Source organism: Zootoca vivipara, chromosome 1, assembly GCF_963506605.1.
Source record: "Zootoca vivipara chromosome 1, rZooViv1.1, whole genome shotgun sequence".
NCBI lineage: Eukaryota > Metazoa > Chordata > Lepidosauria > Squamata > Lacertidae > Zootoca > Zootoca vivipara.
Window position 1 is genome coordinate 122,850,459 of NC_083276.1, and position 17,226 is coordinate 122,867,684.

The 17,226-nt window shown below is 44.7% G+C and overlaps 1 protein-coding gene across 1 annotated transcript in view; it reads right to left on the reverse strand.

The window, feature by feature from the left end:
* The window catches only part of HECW2 (HECT, C2 and WW domain containing E3 ubiquitin protein ligase 2), a 189,295-nt gene that overhangs the window by 98,199 nt on the left and 73,870 nt on the right, over nt 1-17,226 (reverse strand). The window contains exons 3-4 of the mRNA XM_060273161.1: nt 11,522-11,629; nt 3,095-3,189 (exon numbers count right to left, since the gene is read on the reverse strand). Of these exons, the coding sequence (XP_060129144.1) occupies nt 3,095-3,189; nt 11,522-11,629 (203 nt within the window). The remainder of the gene's footprint in view (nt 1-3,094; nt 3,190-11,521; nt 11,630-17,226) is intronic.

Sequence of the window (17,226 nt, forward strand, 5' to 3'; positions counted from 1 at the left end):
AGGCTTGGAAGCATGCTGAGCCCCCTTGCAACCCGAAGGGCATCACCAGATATTCAAAAGAGCCTAGAGGCGTGAACATCGTGGTTTTCCATTCATCGCCTTCCCGGATCCTGATCAAGTTGTACGCCCCCCTCAGGTCTAGCTTGGTGAAAATCTTGCCCCTGCGTGCCGCTGTCAGGAGATCGTCCACTCTGGGCATGGGGAAAGCCACTGGCTCTGTCACCGAATTCAGCCGTCTAAAATCCACCACAAGACGGCGCTGTTGCGTGTCTTTCTTGTCCACCCAGAAGACCGGGCTGCCCCCAGCTGCCTTGCTTTCTCTGATGAACCCCCGCTTGAGGTTCTTGTCGATGAAAGCGCGCAGATCCTCCAGTTCCTGATCTGACATGGCGTACAGCTTGGCTGGGGGTATCGTTGCCCCTGGCACCAGGTTGATCTGGCAGTCAAAAGGCCTGTGTGGGGGTAGGTGGTCGGACTCCGCTTCGCTGAAGACCTCCTGCAGGTCCCAGTACGGCTTGGGTATCGCCTCACCCCCTTTGACGTGCATGGTGGCCACCGTGGCTATCGGAGGCCCCTCCCCTGGTTGGTGCTGCATGCAATGCTCCAGACAAAAGTCCGACCCAAACGTGATGCATCTCTGGTGCCAACTTATGGAGGGGTCGTGGCGCGCCAGCCAGCTCATGCCCAAGACGATGGGGGGGTCTGAGATGGTCGTGACGTTGAAAGCCAGTGTCTCTGAGTGCCTTCCCACTGTCATCCTCATGGGGGGGGTTTGATGAGTGATGGCCCCTCCCAGCAGCTCTCGGCCGTCAATGGTTGCCACGTGCAGAGGAAAATCCAGCTGCAGAAGCAGGATCTGGTGCGCTTCTGCAAAGTCCCTCGAGAAGAAGTTGGCTGAGGCACCACTGTCAATTAAGGCAAGGACTGTCATGGGATAGCCATTTGGGAGCGTTAGCGTGACTTCTAGAACCACTCCTGCTCTGGGAGGGGTGGGCTGGCTCTGCTCCTCTCTGTGCGGGTGGGTGGGCTGGGGCTGTTCTCTGCTGACTGTGCCTGGCTGCCGCCCCTTGTCTCCTGCAGCCAGGCTTTCCCGTTTCCCTGCTGTGGTGCTGCGTCAGTGGGGGAAGGCACCACCGTTCCCGCCTTTCCTTGCCACTCCCTGCGATGTGGGCAGTCTCTGACGAGATGCTGGGGGGAGTTGCAGAGAAAGCAGTTCCCTCCCCTTCCCTCCTTGCGTCTTGGCGCCGCTGGGGTTTGAAAAGCCCGCGCGCGCGCGCTATCAATCTGCATGGGTTCCTGGTCCTGGCTGGCTCCAGGCGTGGCTTGGAATGGCTGTTGGGGGAGTGGCTTCTCCTGCGACCGTGGGAACCAAGCCCGCTTTGCGCGCGTTGCTTGCTTGTCGTTCCACCGGGATTCCTGTCTCACCCCCACCGCCAGAGCCGCTTTGCTCAGCTGATCCATACTACTGGGCTTTGGACCTCTCGAGAGCTCATCCTTCACCTCCTCACTCAAACCCAAGTAGAACGCTGCTTGCATTGGAGCTGATTCCAGTTCCCACCCCAGTCTGTGCACCAGCATGGTGAATTTCGCCCAATATGCGCGGACTGTCATATTTCCTTGGCGCAAATTATGCAGTTCCTCCTTAGTCTGGTCCATATGACTATCTGACGAATACATCGTTTTCAAACCTTCTAGAAAGAGTTTGACATTTTTCATGCAAGGATTCTTTGTTGCGATTAACGGTCTTAGCCACTCCCTGGCTGCCCCGGTCAGGTGCTCCACAATAAACGCTACCCTGTGCTCATCGTCAGGGAAGTCATCATGGTGCAGCTCAAGAGCATACACAATCTCAGTCTCAAAGCCATGATATTCCCTCGGGTCTCCATTGAACTTGCTTACTAGGGTCCCGGCTCTCCTTCCTGGCAGCACTTGGACTGGGGGTGCCCCTCCCGCCTTGTTTTTCTCTGCATCCAGTTTGTTTTGGAGGTCTACCGCCACCGCCCTTAATTGCTGCTCTCTTTCCTGGAGCGCTCTCACCTGTTCCGCAAGTTGTACCCGGTCGTCTTGGAGTTTCTTGGTTTCTTCTTTAGCTGCCCTTAATTCCCCCTGCGCCTCCAACGTCAGCTGCTGCAGGTCCTGTTGGGCTTTCTCCGCGATCTGCCGCCATTTCTCCGCCTCTGATGCACTCATCCCGGCAACTCCAAAGTAGCCCAAAAAAAGATTCGGAGGTTGCTGTCACAGTGGCCGGATCAGGCTACTTCAGAGTAACGACGCTACGCAGCTCTGCATTTTATTCTTTTATTGGTGCTGCGTATTTACAGTGAGGAATTCATTGCTATTTACACAGAGTGATGTTGTCAGTCGCTTTCAGAACCTCCGAATGACTTTTGGCGCGTCTTTCCCCAACACAAAAGCTTTGGAAGCCCCATCCTCTTTCCCCTCCTCTTCCTGCGTAATTCTGGAGTTGGGGGGATGGGTCTCCCCTCCTTCTTGGCCCCTTCCTGTTCCACCTGGGACCCTGGCTCCGCTACCTTGCCTGAGCCTCGGACCCGACTTCCTGCTTCCCCGCTGGACTCGGAGCTTCCTCTGCTTTCCCCTGTGCTCGGGGCTGGGCTTGAACTCAGGAGGGGAGGGACTTCGCGATATCCCCTGTCCCTCACACTACTAAAACCAAATTGTTGGTTAAAAATGTGCCATCACGGGAAAAGGATGAACAGTCTTGCCATCCCTATGTGATGGTTAAAGGAATCCAGGGACTCAACTTGGTTTGGTCAACCCCCGAGAGGTCCAGGAGAGCATCCGGGAAGTGAACAGTGTCAGTTCCCGGGCTTTTCACCTACCTCAGGTGTTCACCCTTGGCTGACCTATGCTGGTGCCCTGGGTCAGCGCTACCTGCAAGGGTGCAGAAAGCTAGTCGAACCAGAGCCTATGCAACCACTCACTTTTCTGTAATCAATAAAGTTGTGGCCTAAATTCTGCCAAAAAACAAACTAAAATTTGAGTCAAATGTGTGTTTATTTAGCGGGGAGGTCTCTGGGTCTGAACATGCAAAACAGATTGGCTTGGTGTCAAGCAATGAATAAAAGATACTTACCATCACAGCAGGGTTTTTCACAGTGATACATGGAGTTGTTGCTCGCAGGGCTCCGCTTATACCATGGTAGTATTTAAAGCAGATCTTTATTTCAGCTGGGGGGAAATAATGGAAGGGTGGGGTAAGAGTATGCAGAACTCATTAAAGATTCACATTACTGAATGGAAGCAGTCAGTCAATGGAACAGCTGCTTGGAAACATACGGCTTGCAATGCAACAACTTGCAACCATTTGAGAAAGATAATACCTGTTACTCTATTAAAAGATCCTCTTAAAGACTTGTGACAATGAGCATACTGTTAGGGAGACCCCTGGTATATTCCCTATTTTTTTCTTTCTCGTAGGTAAGATTGCACCCTTACCTGCAATCCTACTATTTACAGGAGCCAACTCCTATTTGAGGTGGCAGCCCCCCAAGTTGATGGGTATTGCCATTGAAATGGCGTGCATGTATGCACTGTGTCATGTGATCAGTTATGTGGGGTGGGGCTTACCTGACCCCCCCCCCAAAAAAAGAAATTATTCAAGTTGGCACCCCTGCTACTATTATACATCCCCAGTATCCTCAACTGCATCAACTTTAATATATTACCCCAGTACTGATCAGGAAACAGTGATTTCAAAGTCCAGCGGGAGCTCAGGAATGAAGGGGGAAGAGACTGAGAAAGCACTGGGCCCAAGCCAAACAACCAGGAACCTTCCAAGGCTGAGACTTTCAAGCCTGCAGAGTCTGTGTCTCTCAGGCCCAGTCCACTGAGGCGTCAGCCTCTTCCCTGACCCACCTCACCAACGTAGGTGCTATGCCCGGCATAAGACAGGTAGTGGAATGTTCTGGGTCAGAGAGATGCCCTTTAAGGCTTTGAGCTCCTCACAAGGGAGCATGGCCTCACAAGGGTAGTTAACGTTCATGGGGCATAAAACTGAGATTGGTTCGTGTTAGAACAAGTTGTCTGCCCCACTGGGCTCTGTCTGGGGCCCTGAATGACTTATCCACAGCTGTCTTCATTTGCAAGGCTCGATAGTCCAGACTGAATCCTGAATAAAAAGTTCTTCCTAGGCCAAGTGATAATTTCCCCCCTTTAAATTTCTATGGATCTAGAATTCTAGAATCTAGAGTAGGCTTCCTCAAACTCGGCCCTCCAGATGTTTTGAGACTACAATTCCCATCATCCCTGACCACTGGTCCTGCTAGCTAGGGATCATGGGAGTTGTAGGCCAAAAACATTCGGAGGGGCGAGTTTGAGGAAGCCTCATCTAGAGCATGGTTTTTTTAAAAAACCCAACCAAACCATATTTGACAGCTTTGTCCTGACTTCCACAACTGCTGCATGAAACAAAAGGCCCATTGCAGTTTCTGCAAGGATGCTATCAGCTCCAGTTCCAAGCTGTATTTGAGTTGAGCGGCACAGAGCTATTATTGAAGGTGGGGGGCAGAGATGTGCTAAGCAAGCAAGAGAAGCAACAAAAACATGGCTCACTGAAATGTACTCAGGCTGCAAACAATCAACCTCCCACTCCAGAAATATAAAAACACACACAAAGGCAGCAAAGTACTTGAAAGGCTCAGAGCCAAGATAAGATGCCAATAAACAATACTGAGAGGCGCCCTAGAAAAATAACGAAAGCACATTCCCCGCAAGACTACACTTTCACTATCTATTTAGTTAGGTCTTGCAATAAGTTTTTATCAGGTGGAAGCCAAAGCCTTCACCGTTTTTATTGACTCATGCAACTTTTAATCAAAACACAAGGACATAGAAACATTGAAGTATGTACTCGGGATTCATAGGTCTGATAAAGTCAGAGCCAAAACATTAATTCCAGATCCAAGCCCAAAACAAAACATGAAGTTTTTTGTTTTTTCATTTTCAAAAGAGAGAAGATTCCGTTGAATATTGACTACAACTTTGTCCCAAAAAATTAATTAAAAAGAATATAAAAATATAAAAACTATAAATGGCAGAGCTGTCATTGGCTTTCAACATCTGCTTAGCTGAAATGGCTGAAGCTTTGAATCTGACAACTTTAGGCTACAACAGCAATGAATCATTTGGCTTCTAAAGTAAAAAAAAAAAGTGAACCAAATGTACTCATATGTTTCATATAAGTACATTAAACAATGCGGGAAGTTTTAGGTCGCTGTAAATCATAGCCAGTAGCTGTAAATCAAAGATGTAGCATGACAGGCCAGGTGAAAAATCATTAGAACTACCATAAACTACAGAGTTAATGTGGAAAACCATCTTTTAAAAAAACAGACAGTGGGTTGTATTCAGTGCTGCAGAAGCAGAAAATCAGAGGGAAAGGTCAAGTATGTGGCACAGGAGAACTCACACAAGTTGCCCCAACCCAATTTTTGGCGATTCTCCCTTTGCATTGAAGTTTCCCACCTCACCTCCCAGCCTTTTTCAAAGGATCCCCTAATACTCAGGAGAGGTTTTCTGTGAAGTCAGAGTAGCACCACGCCTCTCTGGTTAAAAACTCCAGTGTCATCCAACCACCACAATTCTGTGTACGGGCTCAGCTAGCTCCTCTGCTCTATACACTTGCCCCAGCATGCAGCCAACGTGGGCAAATGTTGGTGCCCTGGAAAAAGTTCGCCACCAGTGCCGTCGCTACTACAGCTGATGTGGCTGCAGAGGAGGAAATGGCTGGGCCATACAGCATGCTCCCCATGTTCATACATCAGGTGCAGGGCTGGCATGCTTCAGGTGGTGGTGCCATCACATAGGAGCAGAGGGGTGGGAAGCTCTGCTCACCGTTCCACGCATGCTGCCGCCACCATGGACATCCTGCCTGCAGTAGCGTGGCAGGAGGGAAGGAGAGCCAACTGAGGGAAGTTTGCCCAGGGCCTCCACAAAACCTGGAAATGGTCCTGTGTGCAGCTCCATGAATACATAATCAGGGCCGTCTTAGGCACCTTTGGCGCCATGGTGCGACGGATCCCTCCGCCGTCCCCCGCCGCCCCATTTTCCAGCGCGATGGGCGGGCAGGCTCAGCGCGCAGCGCAGCCGCCAAGGGCGCTGCTCCATGGTGGGTGGGCGGGCTTAGCGCGCGGCGGGCGGGAGCAGCTGCGTGGCGCCCCCCCTTGGCGGGCCTGCGCCACCCAGCCTGGCCGTAGAGCCGGCACTGTACATAATCACAGGAAAACAAAATAAAATTTTTTCCTTCCAGTAGCACCTTGAGAGACCAACTAAGTTTGTCATTGGGGTGAGCTTTTGTGTGCATGCACACTTCTTCAGGTAAAGCTCATACCAATGACAAACTTAGTTGGTCTCTAAGGTGTTACTGGAAGGATTTTTTTTTCATTTTTTTTTTACTATGGCAGACCAACACAGCTACCTACCTGTAACTAAAACACAGAAAACTTCACCATACTCTTAAGAATAAATGGGACACATTAAAAAGCCCAGGCCACCAGTTTTAACTGAGAATTTTTGTTAATCGCTTTGATGTGTTTTATTGGAGTTTATAACTGCTTTGACGGTAGGTTAGGATGTTTGCATTTATTTAAGGTTACTTCACCTCCATGTGCAAGTCCATGCACAATATTTAATGTGACAATTTGTAGCCACCCCTCGTATTTCCTTTTAATGAGGATCAGAGAAAAACATACTTAAAGCTTATCTGCAAACGGTTCCATTTCCAGCAGCGCTTCAATGATTGAACAAACCAATTGGGGAAAGTAATCACATAGAAATCACTTAAATGGTCTCTGCATGAAACAATTAACAAGCATTGATCACATAAGGAGCAAAAGGAGCACCGGAGACACTAAATATCTTTGTTAATTGTTTTTTTTAAATAAAAAAATGATATTCCAGAAATCTTCCACATATTTTTGATGTCTTCTATATTTTATGATATATGTATAGTTAAAGCTATGGTTTTCCCAGCAGTGATGTATGGAAGTGAGAGCTGGACCCTAAAGAAGGCTGATCGCCGAAGAATTGATGCTTTTGAATTATGGTGCTAGAGGAGACTCTTGAGAGTCCCATGGACTGCAAGAAGATCAAACCTATCCATTCTGAAGGAAATCAGCCCCGAGTGCTCACTGGAAGGACAGATCGTGAAGCTGAGGCTCCAATACTTTGGCCACCTCATGAGAAGACAACACCCTGATGTTGGGAAAGATACAGGGCACAAGGAGAAGGGGACGACAGAGGATGAGATGGTTGGACAGTGTTCCCGAAGCTACTAAATGACTAAACAACAACAACATTTTATGAAAATGATTCCTGTTGTATTTTATTTCAAACATACCACAGATCAATAGACTATTTCCATGGGTATGGAAAACGTTATTTTTTAAGTAGTCATAAAATAAGTCTATTTGACTCTCATTCTAGCAGGGGTTGTCGCTGGACCCATTTCAAACCAAATAAAACCAACAAAATATTCATTGGTCACTCTGCATTCTTAACAATATTCAAATTGGGGAAAAGTAATTTCCTGGATACTGTTGTCTAAGTCAACAGTCATGTTTTAGCTGAGCTCTTTGGGAGACACAGACTTCCAAGGCAACATGGGGTTCAACACACACACAATTGTACTATGATGTCTCATCACTTATGAAAGCCTTGATTTCAAATTAAAGATCTCACATTTTTATTTTAAAAACCAATAATTTCTTTTCTTCCAGTAAGGCACAAACACACACTGGGCATTTCAAATACATTAGAAATTAGTATTTGTTTTTGGAAAACAACCATTGATAGTTAGCTTTGCATAACTTTCTGCTTCTCTCTGAAACTGCAAGTAGCACACAGCACATCTTTACTGTGTCTTCCTGTGCCGCCATGCTGCAAAAAAAGTCACTCCTCAATATATACTCCTGATGGTAAGGATGGTTTGCATCTGCCCAATTCACACTTCCTAAAATAATTACATGGACAAAAACACAGCTATTCTTCAAAGTCCACGCTTCCCTGGGTTTTGCTATGCAGTGCCCCTACCAAATAATATGCAATAAAATGTGTATATTAGACTATATATGTGCATTTAAAATCTACATATCAGTGAAAATAATGTACCTAAATGCATTATTAGGGGAAGGTGCTTTCAAAAGTTGGTACATATTCACAGAAATGTGAATTAATTGCATAAATGGATTTTCTTGCGGAGAGTTTTCTTTTTTTAATGCAAACTGATGTGGAAATACAAGAACTGAAGACTAGAAAAATGAGAAGCTTGGAGAAACCAAATGGAAAGATTCACCCAATGAGGTTCAGGGGAACAACTGCAAGGAATGATCCTGAGGGATAGCTCAGTCGGTAGATTATGAGACTCTTTAATCTCAGGGTTGTGGGTTCGAGCCCCACGTTGGACAAAAGATTCCTGCACTGCAGGGGGTTGGACTAGATGATCCTCTTGGTCTCTTCCCAACTCTACAATTCCATGATTCTATAAATGGGATATGGTACAGGGGAGCTGCAGTGGGAAGGAACGGGCAAGGATCAGGCTGGGACACCTTTTGCAAGTGCGTCCAGTTCATGATGAATCCAAGCAACCATTTCTGGCAAACTTAAGATAGCCAATATACATTTATTCTACCATGAGATACTGGTGCATCCCTCTGTGAAGATATTTGAGGAATCAGTATTAAGTAAGGCTGTTGTAAACACTGGGAATAATTAAAAAAAAGTATTATAAGATGTGGATACCCAGGAAGGCAGTCTATTTAATGAAAGTCCAGCTGCTTTAGCGCCATTTTTGTGTGTGTGCTTTCAAATAGATCTTCTTGCCTTCACTCATCTGCCCTCCCCCCCAATGTTGAAAAGGGGATACTTTCTACAGATAAAGGTAAAGGTAAAGAACCCCTGACAGTTCAGTCGCGAACGACTCTGGGGTTCAGGCGCTCTTCTCGCTTTACTGGCTGAGGGAGTCGACGTTTGTCCGCAGACAGTTTTTCCGGGTCATGTGGCCAGCATGACTAAGCAGCTTCTGGCAAAACCAGAGCAGCGCAGAGAAACGCCATTTACCTTCCCGCCGGAGCAGTACCTATTTATCTACTTGCACTTTGACTTGCTTTCGAACTGCTAGGTTGGCAGGAGCTGGGACCGAGCAACAGGAGCTCACTCCGTCGCGGGGATTCGAACCGCCGACCTTCTGATCGGCAAGCCCTAGGCTCAGTGATAGCTGAGCTTACTAATGAAAAGCAACCGCTGTCCCACTTCTACCACCCTCCTTTTATTCATTGCTTTATATATTTTTTAAAATGCCTCAAAATGACTTACAGCTCTTTAAAATTACAAACAGGTAATAATCGGGTGACAACAGAGGGAACCAAAATGCAATGAACAAACAACATTCTATTTATCAAGACAGTGCAGACTTAGGAGCACAGAACTTGAACCAAGACTTTCTGCTTTGGATACGGAAACACTTGGGAAGGACTGAGCCAGCAACCCTCTTCGGTTTAATTCACTTACTGCAAACAGAAGCTAGGAAGCAAAAAGACACTGCAAATCGAAAGTGTGACAGAAAAAAGCAACAATTTGCCACCGCTTGTGTATGATGGGATGTGGCAATCTTCCTAGTCTTCTCCTTCCCCGTCCTCCCGTCCTCCCCCCCCCGCTCTCCTCTGCTGAATTACCATAGCCAAAAAGAGTGTGACATTTGATGCACCTTTTCACTCTCTGCTCAAATGGGAAGAGTGACACTTCCCAGCACCTCTTATGGCATTAGTGTTGGAAGTACAAAGTCAGTCGCCTTTTCAGCAGGTGACAGCCTGAGGGCGCCAGCTCATCACAACATTGATCAGAACATTGCATTTGGCAGCTGCATCATTCTTTATTCCTTTAACCTCCCCTTCATGTCCTCTCTGAGTAACTCCCTCTGTATGTGCAGCAGATTCACATGTTTGTATTCTGCCTGCCTTTGGATTCTAGGTTGCAGAATATTTTCAGGATTACGATAATGGTAATAATATTCTTATTATTAATTTTCAAGAAGCTAGGAGGGAATTTTGATGGGTTTCTTTTATCTTGCAACGCTTCTTCTTGCATGCCCTGGCTTATCAAAGAAACGTCCACCCCCTTTTGTAGCAGGGGGGAAATACCGAACTGTTCCTTTCCTAAGGTTGCATCAATTTTCTGTAATTTGGAGCAGACTATAGCTGAGTGGCAGAGTTTTCAGCTTCACGCACAAGAGGAAGAAACAATCTGAATATAATTTTGCTTTTTCTGATAAGGGTGCAGATCCTGCCTTTTAAGTCTGGACCAGATTACCCTTTTTGTTCCCTTCCTGAGAAGGGAAACAAAAGAGAAATCCATGATTCTACATCACGAGGGACTTTTGAGTGATGGATACTTTTTAATCAGCTAATACCCAAAAGAAAAAAGCAACATTCATTACTTGAAAACAAATTAATTCATGAAGTTTCCGAAATCTTTGGTGTGATACAAAATTTGGTTTTGCTATATTGCTGCCTGTCTAAGAGCTTGTCTCTGCCATCAACAACAGACTTTCAGGTAAATTGTTTTATTTGTCCCCAAAATGATCAAAAACAGAACTGAAGAACATAGTTTTCCATGTGGGAGGAAAAATTAATTAAAACAGCCAGCTGCTTTGTATAAACTGGGTGGGTGACTAAAAGTTCGATTTAGCCATTTGCATTTCAACTTTGGCTTTCATCTCTTTAGCATTTCAACTCCAAGATATATATCTTCCGCTAACACCCCTTTTGAGGTTCCTAAGCTCATCTAACACTTTTATTTTTCTGCCCAAATTGGAGGCCCCAAATTGCAGAGATTTCAACTTGATGATCATGTGAGATTTGAGCTGATGGTTGTATGAAAAAGAGGACAGACCAAAATGAGTCATTGAATCAGAATTGTGCAGCTCCATTTCCTGTACTATTTTAGAAAAACTATCATTTAATCCTGGGCCGCACTGAGCCAGAGGACTGCACTACTTTATGTCTTAAATTTAGCTTTTTTTATATAAAAAAGTCATTTGCTCTGGTTATTCCCTCATTCACTTGCTCAGTTTTAACATGCGCCGTGACACAAGTTACATAAAAAGATGAGCAACAAAATAAATTATCCACACATTTTCCTAACAGATGAAATTGCTCCAGTGTAATTTATATTCCAATTTCAGCCCTTCTCTTTACAAACCAGCATATATTCCTGACACACTGTTTATTCTCGGCTTATGTTGCACAACCCACCTAAAATGTTACACTGGCTGCAGAATGAGCACATTTTATTCTGCCAACAGGGAACTGATAACTCATTTACTGCTGATTTTGAACGAATTCTTGTTAAGGCTGCCATCTCTCTCCCAATAGGATTCCAAGAGAGTGTTCCCACCCCCCTTTTCTATAACAAAACACTACATGGCATACCAAAGCATTTCTGAAAAACATCACCACAAGAAGGCAAGTTATTCATATGCACGTTCTCTATCACCCGTGTAACTTACGTTCCATGAAATAGGGGCCAGGTTCAATTCGCCATACAATTTGTCCTTTCTGTGTTCCGGTCACACCACGGTTCTTGGAGTCCCAGAAGTTTGCTGGTGAATTCTCATCTGGAAGATGAAAGAAAAAGCATGTCATAACCCAACCAGCTATCAGAGAAGGCTAGCAATTACTTTATTTTTAAGAGCGTACCTTTGTACAAGGTTGCTTGTCTAATGAAAATTACAAAAAAAGATTTTTTAAAATTATATATTGTCAGGGGACCTTCCTACAGGGAACCTCCCCCCCCCCTCCTGCTGACCAGCACTTTGCCCAGTGAGAGCAGCAGCAGCAGCGGGTCAGGTGGGGGGAATGAGGAAGTTAGCGGGATGGAGGAGGCAAGGCTCGGTGATGTAGGGGAACCCTTGCACTGCCTTGACCAACAGATGGAGGGGAACAGGCAGCCCTTTCCGTGCCCAAATTAAGGCGCGCCACTAAACGTAAGGTCGGGAGGAGGTGTTTTGGAGTGCCTAAGCTCTTATGCTGGTCACGCAACAGGAAACGTCCACTCCCGGATTCTGCGAGTGACTAGGAGGTCATGTTTTCTGCTACCGGTATCTCTGCACTGTAAATATTATGCACAATAAAACCGTTAAAGACAAGTACGGACTTGGGCATCTTTACTCGAGAGCAGCCGCAACAACACCATTACACACACACAAACATATATATATATGTATTTCTGTGCCTGTGTTTTTTTACACATGTATTCTGCATGCATTATGCAGAAAAGCGTACGATAAAATCGTACTTTAAAAAGATTGATCACAGAAATGATATTTCTTCCTTATACAGTATAACAAAATAAGAAAAGCTGACAACTAATACATGGCAACTGAACCAATCTTTCACATTCAATCATATTAAGTATTTGTGCAGATACTAAGTTGTCCAGACAAATGGTCCTTGGGGGAAATGTCTTTTCTACAGCTTTCCCCTCAGGAGGCCAAAAACTGAGAGGTGGGAAGCAAGTAAACGAGCAGGAAGTCAAAATACCTCCCCGCATGGCTAAGGGGGTACAGTGATTCCTCCTCCACAGGAAGTCCACATCTTGCTGGCATTTTTCTGTGCATTCTTATGAGGTTTGAACCAAGAAAGCGCCCATTCAGGAAAGGCTCCTCCAATCAGCAGCGTTGCATCCTTTGTGGGCGACCGGAGTGTGTACATGCGCCCCAGGCAAGACCATGGTAAACAAAACCCACTGCACCAGCCAAACTTTACCACTGCGTTTAGCAAGGGGGCTGGAGCACAATGACAAGACCCCTGGCAGCAAGCAAGATGGGGATCACTGAGAGGGGATGCCTGGCTTGCGCCCCTCAAAACCATGCGCCTGGGGCTACACACACACACCCCGGCCCTCCCCACACTACACTCCTGCCTCCAATACTCAGAAATAAGCAGTGTACAGGGAAGGTACACACACACACAATTTTTAGACGATGTAAAATTAGGAGAAACCTGTACACAAAATGCAGAGATGAAAGCAACAGACCAGAGCAGCACCAACCCAGTCTGCCAGGTAAAACCAACCAACAGTAGAAACTGTTTATAAGAATTCTAAGGCGTAATAAATGAGTGAATAAATACGTAAAACCTATCCCAATAGACTGGCTGAGTTCTTATCACTTGTTAAATTCTGTAAATAAATTAACTTCTCACCAACCCCTTACAAAAAAAAACCAGGGCATCTCACCTGCAACCCATTTACCCCTGGATAACCATTGGTGGGCTTGAATTTGTAATGCCAAACTTAACTTTAGGCTGTGTGCTATGTAGACCCCTAACCGGACCAGTTTGCTTCATGTACGCAAATCATTGGATCTGGCTGCAAATCTGGTGCTGGAATTCTGCACACAGATGCATCTGCCCCTGACATCTGCGATATCAACTTTCTGTGAAGTGGAAAGAAGCCCTTCTTCAAGTACAAACAGATTTCTGCCGCCTCGTGTCATCAGAGGCTGCAAACTTCAGCTGAGCCCGTTCTCTCCATTTTCTTCTGAGCTGCTGAAATTGTAAACTGGGATCTGAACTCGAAGCTTGCGTCAGCTATATATATACACATAAAACACTTAAAGGGTCAAAACACTGCCAAAGGTTAGTAGTTTAGCAAGCAGCGTTCTTGCCTTAGAGTCACAAAACCAAACGTACTGGCAGGAACCCTTCAGATGCATTCCATTTATTAGCAATAACTCATGATGGGAACAGCCACAAAGGCCAGAGAAGGGCAAGTTAACCAGCATGACGTGTCCTGCTGCACCCAAGGAGGAAGTGATATTCATGAGTTCTTCACATCGTACTCATTTTGCTACTGTCATCTGGGAAAGATTTCCTAAAAGCAATTCCCATTTCAAGAGTCATTTAGAGGTAAGGATAAAGCAGCAACAAATCCATAAGATTATAATGATCAGGGAGGGTGGGAGAATACTCAAACCTGCTACCTAAAACTAAGTGTTGATATTTGGCTCACCATATGCACACTGTTGTCAAGGCAATTTTGCACCATTCAGTTAGTGCACAAACAATTCCTTCTTTGCTAGGTGGCCTGTGGCCTGTCACTTAACCAGTCCTGTGATGGAACAGAGTTGTTAATGTAGGAAGGCAAATGTCATATCATGGAAGTCCAATACCACCGTCTTCCTCCCCAGCCATTTCCACTCAGAACACTAAAAAAAGCCCTGCTTTGAGCTTCTCTCAGCTGTTTGCACAGATGGAGAACGATATTAACATGGGCCAGAAAGCAGATTTTCATTCCCTAGTAAGCCATTTTAAATCTAAATGTACAATTCTAGCCAGAATTAAGTTTTGCACTTGAACTAGGGATACCGTTTTTGCAGCAAGGGCAAACACTTATATGCTGGAAACAGCAAATTTGAAAAACCATTTCAAATGTACAATTGCTGATGATAACACATTTTGCTGCCCGAGGCAAAGGTCAGGATAGGACCCACACACCCCACTATGCGTGCAGAGGCTTACCAATCTTTCCCATGTGGGAAAGCACATGGGAGCAACAAGCTAACTTACAGAGCACAGGATTGACCATGTGGGGGACACAGCCTTGCCCTCCCAACATCTCGCTGCTACTTAACCCCCCTCTTGCTTCACTCTGCCTTAATGGTAAGACCGCTTTGGGGTTAGGTAAATTCAGAGTGAGTGTTTTGCAGGAAGGATTCAACCACATACCAGAACTTTTGGACTGCACATTTAAAGCTCTCTGTCATCCTAGCACAGCAAGCCCATTTAGAAACAAACAAAACAAAAAACAGACTTTTTGCAGTTTGGAAAGTGAGGAGAAATGCACTGAAAAGTGTAAAGGCTAACAAGAAGATGTGCAAACAACCTCAAGCAAACCAGGATGGCTACCAGATGAAAAACCACCCCATAAACAAATCTGACTGAATGCTCAATGAAGAATGGGCACCCCACAAGCTTTGTGCAAACAAATCAGGATGACTGCTGAATTAAAAAGGTCTGGATCAGTAGAGTTCCCTTGCAACCTTTTGGCTTTAGTACACATATTTGGCTTTAGTAAATAGAGACTTTTCAAGTGAAATCTGTTTTCTAGCCTCAGACCAGGCTTGCTGTATCAGTAACGAAATCTGATTTCCAGCACAATCAACACCTCCATTGCTAATAGGATTGGTGATGTGTGAATGTTTCTTGACTGCTGGAAAGACATAAGGTATATTGGACAGCACACTGATAAGGAACACTTTTCCTTCCAATAATACTCTTTCCATTTGCGAGAAGCTGAATTGTTGTTGTTGTTGGTGGTGGTGGTGTGTGTGTGTGTGTGTGTGTGTGTTCCCTTTTCAAGTTTTACAACTTCTTTGCAGAACGAATGGCTTTCCGCAGGACAACAGAAACACTCCAACCACCCTTTAAATAGTTGCAGAAACATCTCCTTTCCTGGCAGTAGTAGCCTATCATACAAACACATATTAATTTAATGTAACACCTAAGAGAAAACCAGTGTTAAAACAAGAAATAAGGGGAGATGCTCCATCCATTGCAATGTAATTCCCACTCTCCTCCTTTTCAGCTATACAGTGGTACCTCGGGTTACAAACACTTCGGGTTACAGACTCCGCTAACGCGGAAGTAGCACCTTGGGTTAAAAACTTTACCTCAGGATGAGAACAGAAATCGCACGGCAGCAGCGGGAGGCCCCATTAGCTAAAGTGGTACCTCAGGTTCAGAACGGTTTCAGGTTAAGAACGGACCTCCAGAACGAATTAAGTTCATAACCAGTGTATAGACAATTGGCGTGCTAAATACACAAGACCAATGAGTAAGAAATCAAAGCGCTTTGGAAAAGAATTGCTCCAATTCTCTGTACTATACACATTTCCCTAAAGCAGAAATTATCACCATCCTGTCACAATCACCCAACCCCATAATACATGCACAAAATAAAACTAAACTATATCTGGTGTTTTATATTTGCATTAATTCATATCACAGTTCTAAATTAATGTTAAAAGGATTTTTTTATAAAAAAAAGTTATTACATTGCCATGTACTTTGTTAAATCTGATTCAAGGTTCTTTTTCTTATTTGGGGTGTGTGTGTGTGTGTGTTATTCATCTGGCTTGTCAATGCTGTAAACCGTCATAGGTGTGGTTCTAGTTTTGACAAATAAAGTAACAGCATTCACATTTAAAATTCACAAAAATAAGTAGTTTTATTCTTGTTGTAAGTCAGTTTGAAATTCGTTTTTTCTCTGGGGAGGAAGTGACTAATACATTTAATAAACAAATACTGCTTTAGTTACAAAAATAAAAACCCACTCCTTTAACGTCAACTATTGCAACTTTTGTACTTCCCTTACAATTTTTGACTACAGAAAGAAATGTAGAATAGATGAGGTCTCCCCCCCCCCCCAAGAACATTAAATTGAGCTGTTTACATACTTTAAATTTGCCTTTGGCAACAGCATTTTTCATTCTGGTTTTCTTACCTGACCTGACCTATCCTGTGGTAGGAGATACCTTCCATTCAACTTCGCATCTTTAATCATCTGGAGATGTTCTTAAAAAATGAAATTTCTTTTATAATGTTTCTGTTATCCATAAGCCAATTCTTCTCTCCATTTTAAAAAAAGTTGCCTTCTTGGAAGAGGGAGTACTTGAATACTGTCTTGCACCATCACTGACATAATCACAAATTCACTTGAGAAGCACCTCTGCATTTCCCATCTTCTGCTTCTTGTTAGATTGGAACGTTTTAAGAAAGCGCTCTCTCTCTCGCGGTTCTTAATGTCCTATATTTCTTTTACTAGCTAGCCCACCCAGAGAGTCCACTGCTTATTGCGCTCTGAGCAATTGCTCCCTCTGGGTTCAAACACCACAGAATTAGAATAGATGAAGTATTGTCCTTCAGATTAAGTTATTTGTAGCCACTCCCCTTTGAAGGGTACAGGATGCAAAGTCTTCATCCTCCCTAGGCTTCCTTCCTTTTCTGTTTTCCATGGGAGAATTCTGAACAGTTGATCCCACTACTGTGCAGTCATGCAGAGGGTGATAAACAGGGAAAATTCAAAACCCAGAAATGACAAGCACATTAGTCATAGAAAACAAAACACAAGAACCAAAAGTCTGTGATATTTGTTGCATCTTTGCAATGACATCACTTAGGTACCATAACAAAGCCCAACATTCTTGTCTTT